General features: G+C 32.3%; 1 protein-coding gene across 4 annotated transcripts; it reads left to right on the top strand.

Annotated features, from left to right (window-relative positions):
* Nucleotides 1-639: 639 nt before the first annotated feature.
* LOC107902550 (UDP-glucuronic acid decarboxylase 6) lies at nucleotides 640-3,243 on the top strand. 4 transcript variants are annotated; one of them, XM_041091971.1, is made up of 13 exons: nucleotides 640-776; nucleotides 933-1,005; nucleotides 1,362-1,452; nucleotides 1,548-1,635; nucleotides 1,713-1,804; nucleotides 1,879-1,943; nucleotides 2,023-2,111; nucleotides 2,211-2,288; nucleotides 2,353-2,446; nucleotides 2,525-2,591; nucleotides 2,688-2,751; nucleotides 2,827-2,867; nucleotides 2,947-3,243. In XM_041091971.1, the coding sequence occupies exons 3-13, from the start codon at nucleotides 1,372-1,374 to the stop codon at nucleotides 3,127-3,129; spliced, it is 942 nt and encodes a 313-aa protein (XP_040947905.1). In that variant the 5' UTR covers nucleotides 640-776; nucleotides 933-1,005; nucleotides 1,362-1,371; the 3' UTR covers nucleotides 3,130-3,243. The 4 variants fall into 4 exon arrangements, with proteins under 4 accessions (XP_040947905.1, XP_040947902.1, XP_040947904.1 ...); XM_041091968.1 differs by having other exon boundaries at nucleotides 1,358-1,452; XM_041091970.1 differs by having other exon boundaries at nucleotides 882-1,005.
* Nucleotides 3,244-4,400: the final 1,157 nt, after the last annotated feature.

Here is a 4,400-nt window from a genome sequence, read left to right as displayed (position 1 = left end):
TAATTTTTTTTATTTTAAACCCAAAACCTTAAACATTGAATCTAGAATCCCGAATCCTGAACCTAAAACCTAGAATCTCAAATCTGAACCCCAAATTCTAAACTCAAACATTAAACCCCAAACTCATAATTCGTAACTCTAAGCCCTTAAACCCAAACTTTTAACCCCAAATAAAAAACCTAAAACCAAACCCTGAACCTTAGAGCTCGAGTTCAAGATAAAATAATTACCAAAATTATGTGTCAATGACATGAAAAAAAACTGCACAAATTTTCTAATTTTTTTTAAAAATTGGTTGTACAAAAAAGAAAATATTAACTTATGAAAAAACAAAATGATTAAAATTTGTAAAAGATAATTTAAAAAATTAATTATTTTAAAAATTCAATTAAGTTGGAGAAGATAATAAATATAGATAAATATATAATAATGCTTTGTTATATTTAAAATTTAATGACGTGATATTATTTATTAGATACTTTTAAAATGATTTTTCCTTTTAACTTATATCTAAAATAATTAATTATCATTCAAGTTTAATTAAAAGATAATTAATGATTTGAATCCCGGGGCAGCGGGAGTATAAATCTAGGAAGATTAAAAAGATTTGACTGATCCCCGAGTAAAAACCGTCGAAAACGGGTGGCAAAACCTAAAATAAAACGCCTTGATACGTCATCACCACCTTATTATTTCATCATTATTCACCACCATCTACGTTAAAACTTCTCAAATTTCTTCAATATTTCATTCATTTAAACAAAGCTTTTCCCAAGGTATTATCCTTTCTTTCTTTTTTTTCAAAAACAAAATTTTATGGGTCCATATTAAGATCTGAAAAAGAAAGTTTTAAGTATTTTTTATTTTAAATCATACTTCAGATTTCAAGAAAGTATCTGAAAAATATGTCACAAATGGAACTTACATTTCAGCTCGAAGAAGCCACCAAGTCCATCTCCTTAGAGATTTTGCAAGTTTTACCAGGAATTCGAGTTTAATATTGAGGTTATTGGCAATCCATACTTTATTTTTAATTTATTTGAAAGGAAAAAGAAAATCTTTAGAGTAAAGATCATGGATGTTGTGTTACTTCACATACACGGACATATTCATCGAAATATATGAAAAATACTTGGAAAAAAATTGAGTATTTGGTATTCAATTCTCACTTACGGGCATATATGATGAATCCCGTGTTTAAATGAATGTGATGGTGAACACTATTTAGTTTACAAATGGGGGGCATGATAAAATAAAATGCGACAATGCCGCCATTCAATCTACGACCTTGGATTCAAGGTTTCATATCATTAATTTCTGCATTTTAACATAATCCGATCTTTTGTCTTATGGACAGACAGTCGAACAAACATGCGAATTCTGGTTACTGGAGGTGCCGGATTGATCGGCTCCCACCTAGTCGACAAGTTGATGGAGAAGGAAAAGAGTGAGGTCAGTTCTGATGTGAAATCCAATGTCTAATTTTGCATTCGGATATCTCCGTCTTGGTTCCAATTTCCAAATGCGGAATGATTTCATTTGTTCAGGTTATTGTTGCTGATAACTACTTTACTGGCTCCAAGGACAATCTGAAGAAATGGATCGGACACCCAAGATTCGAACTTATTCGTCACGGTATTCATCTTCGTTTTTTATGTCCAGCACGGTACATTCATGTTCGAATTTTGGTGTTTCATCTATGTATCATACAGATATTAGCCGGTCGTTGTTTGTTGAGGTCGATCAGATATACCACCTAGCTTGCCCCGCTTCTCCAATCTTCTACAAATACAATTCTGTGAAGGTAAGACCGTAAGAGTCGACACCACTTTTTGATCGACTGCTAACCGGGAACTATGTTTCTCGAATATTAAACAGACGATAAAGACGAATGTGATGGGTACATTGAATATGTTGGGACTTGCAAAACGCCTCAGAGCAAGGTCGCTTCTCTCTACCATAAAGATTTTTAGGAATATGTTCACCGGCATTCTTATGCTACGTACGATTTTTGTCCAACAGGATTTTATTTACCTCGACTTCAGAGGTTTACGGAGATTCACTTGAGCATCCCCAAAAGGAGACCTATTGGGGGAATGTTAACCCCATTGGTACTTTTTTTTTTCTTTCTATTCTCGACCCATTGTATGTTATACCATGCAGCTCTACAACTTGAGTCGGAATCGATTTATTTGTATATCACTTCGCAGGAGTTCGGAGCTGCTATGACGAAGGAAAACGAATGGCGGAAACTTTAATGTTTGATTACCACAGGCAATATGGAATCGGTAAGAAGTGCTTGTGTCGGTTTCATTCGTGTAAATTTCTTAGGGTTTTTTTACATGATAACAGAGATTCGGATTGCTAGAATCTTCAATACTTATGGACCGCGCATGAACATCGATGATGGGCGTGTTGTCAGCAATTTTATAGCTCAAGCAATCCGGTAACAAATTTCGTTTTTTCTTGGGTGTTTCCTTTGTATGCTTATACTGATTGATTTTCTGAGCGTGGAATTGTGCAGTAATGAGCCATTGACAGTTCAATTACCGGGAACACAGACAAGGAGCTTCTGTTATGTCTTGGACTTGGTATACCCAACCCAACTTCTTGTTAATGTCAATCAAACAAACTGTTTCTAGGACATGTGACTGAATGTTTCATTTTTGGTTTTTCATTGATTGAAGGTAGATGGCCTTACTCAACTTATGGAAGGAACGGACACCGGACCCATCAATCTTGGGAATCCAGGTGCGCCATTCATCTTCATTTTCTCATCATAATTATTTCCGATATTAAGTTGGGGTTGATTTTTGTACATGTTAGGTGAATTCACGATGAACGAACTTGCAAAAGCAGTGCAGGAGGTTGGTTTCTTATTGCTTTATAATGCTACTGATATAGTGAGGAAAAGGAAGGACGTAATGGAATGCTGATTGGTTGCAGCTTATAAATCCGGAGGTACAAATATCAGAGGTGGAAAACACACCGGATGATCCGCGACAAAGGAAGCCGGACATTACGAAAGCAAAGGAGGTGTTAGGATGGGAACCGAAGGTGAACTTGCACGAAGGAATTCCGCTTATGGAAGATGACTTCCGGCAGAGGCTGGGTGTCCCTAGGACGTAATGCTTGCAAACAATTTGGTAGAAACTACAAATACCATATATAAGTACTTCTCTATAGTAGAATCATTTTGGATTTGAAAATAATTTGGGTTAATGAAAACAACAACCTTTGCCCTACGGTTTACCAAATTTACCTTCATCTTAAAGCTTTTTTAATTAATCATACTTGTCAAACTTTTTAATTGTAAAAAATTTACTAATTATATATTAAATAATAATCTTTTGATTATTTTAGAATTTTATGACCGGACGAGAATTAAAGTAATTTTGAATCATATTTAATTTGATCGGTGAATAAAATAATTGATGATGATCTGTTTAATTTAACAACATATATTTTTCTCTAAAATTATTGAAAATAGAAAATAAAAAATTAACAAGAAATAATTATTATTAAAAATATAAAATTTACATATAGAAAAAATATTAAAAAAAACTCTAAAACACTTCAATCAACTAAACAATTATAACGATTTAAGTAATTCCAAATTATGTTGAAGATGTTGCATGCTGTCCGAGATACCCAAGTTTGTCTTGTCATATGTCACATAGTTGAGGGAAGATCTCATGTAGCCAAAACTGTTGCGTGTTTTGGTTTCAGTGAAATGTTGTTGTCCTAAATGTAAAAAGGTAAACGGTTGTACAAAATTTGTGTTGATTGGTTTTTTTTTTTCTTAAGTTTTTATTTTTCATTTTATAATTTCTTAAACTTTTTCATGATTTTTAAGAAAATTCTAAATTTCTTTAAATTTTTATTTTTAAAATATTTAATTACGTGTATATCATTATCATTTTTTCAGGCCAACCTATCAACTTTCATGACAATATTTTTTTCATGTCAACTAATGCATTATCATTTTTCTACATCAAATATCACATCATTATTTAATGGATATTAGATACTATAAAAAATTAATTTTAAAAGTTTAATTAATTGCTAATTTCTTACGAAATAATGACATATTTGTCTTCCATATTTTAAAAATGTCAATGGATCCCCTATATTTTGTTTTCGTCTTTTGAAAAAGTACTTAAATCTAATAGTTTTAAAGTATAACGTGACAGTATACATGGACTACTAAAGTACTGCCACGAGACACTTTTCTAAAATAATCAATCAAGTCAAATTTGGGACATGGTAACAATTTTAATTAAGCTTAAATGCCAATTTTTTTTAATTACAGAAATTGGTAGTTTTTAGGAGAAAGAAAGAGAAAGCGTGTCTAGTTGGGTACTCACCGAAGGCATCACCATGAATATTCTCATTATCAT

The sequence above is a fragment of the Gossypium hirsutum genome, chromosome D04 (assembly GCF_007990345.1).
Source record: "Gossypium hirsutum isolate 1008001.06 chromosome D04, Gossypium_hirsutum_v2.1, whole genome shotgun sequence".
Classification (NCBI taxonomy): Eukaryota; Viridiplantae; Streptophyta; class Magnoliopsida; order Malvales; family Malvaceae; genus Gossypium; species Gossypium hirsutum.
The sequence above is the reverse complement of the archived record's forward strand: the minus strand, read 5'-3'. Positions and strand labels throughout refer to the sequence as shown.

Excerpts from the sequence above, each read along its gene's own strand:
- LOC107902550 (XM_041091971.1), top strand. The coding sequence starts at position 1,372 with ATGCGAATTCTGGTTACTGGAGGTGCCGGATTGATCGGCTCCCACCTA. Across the intron at positions 1,636-1,712 it reads ATTCGAACTTATTCGTCACG|ATATTAGCCGGTCGTTGTTT; the intron begins GTATTCATCTTC and ends TGTATCATACAG. Across the intron at positions 1,944-2,022 it reads GCAAAACGCCTCAGAGCAAG|GATTTTATTTACCTCGACTT; the intron begins GTCGCTTCTCTC and ends TTTGTCCAACAG.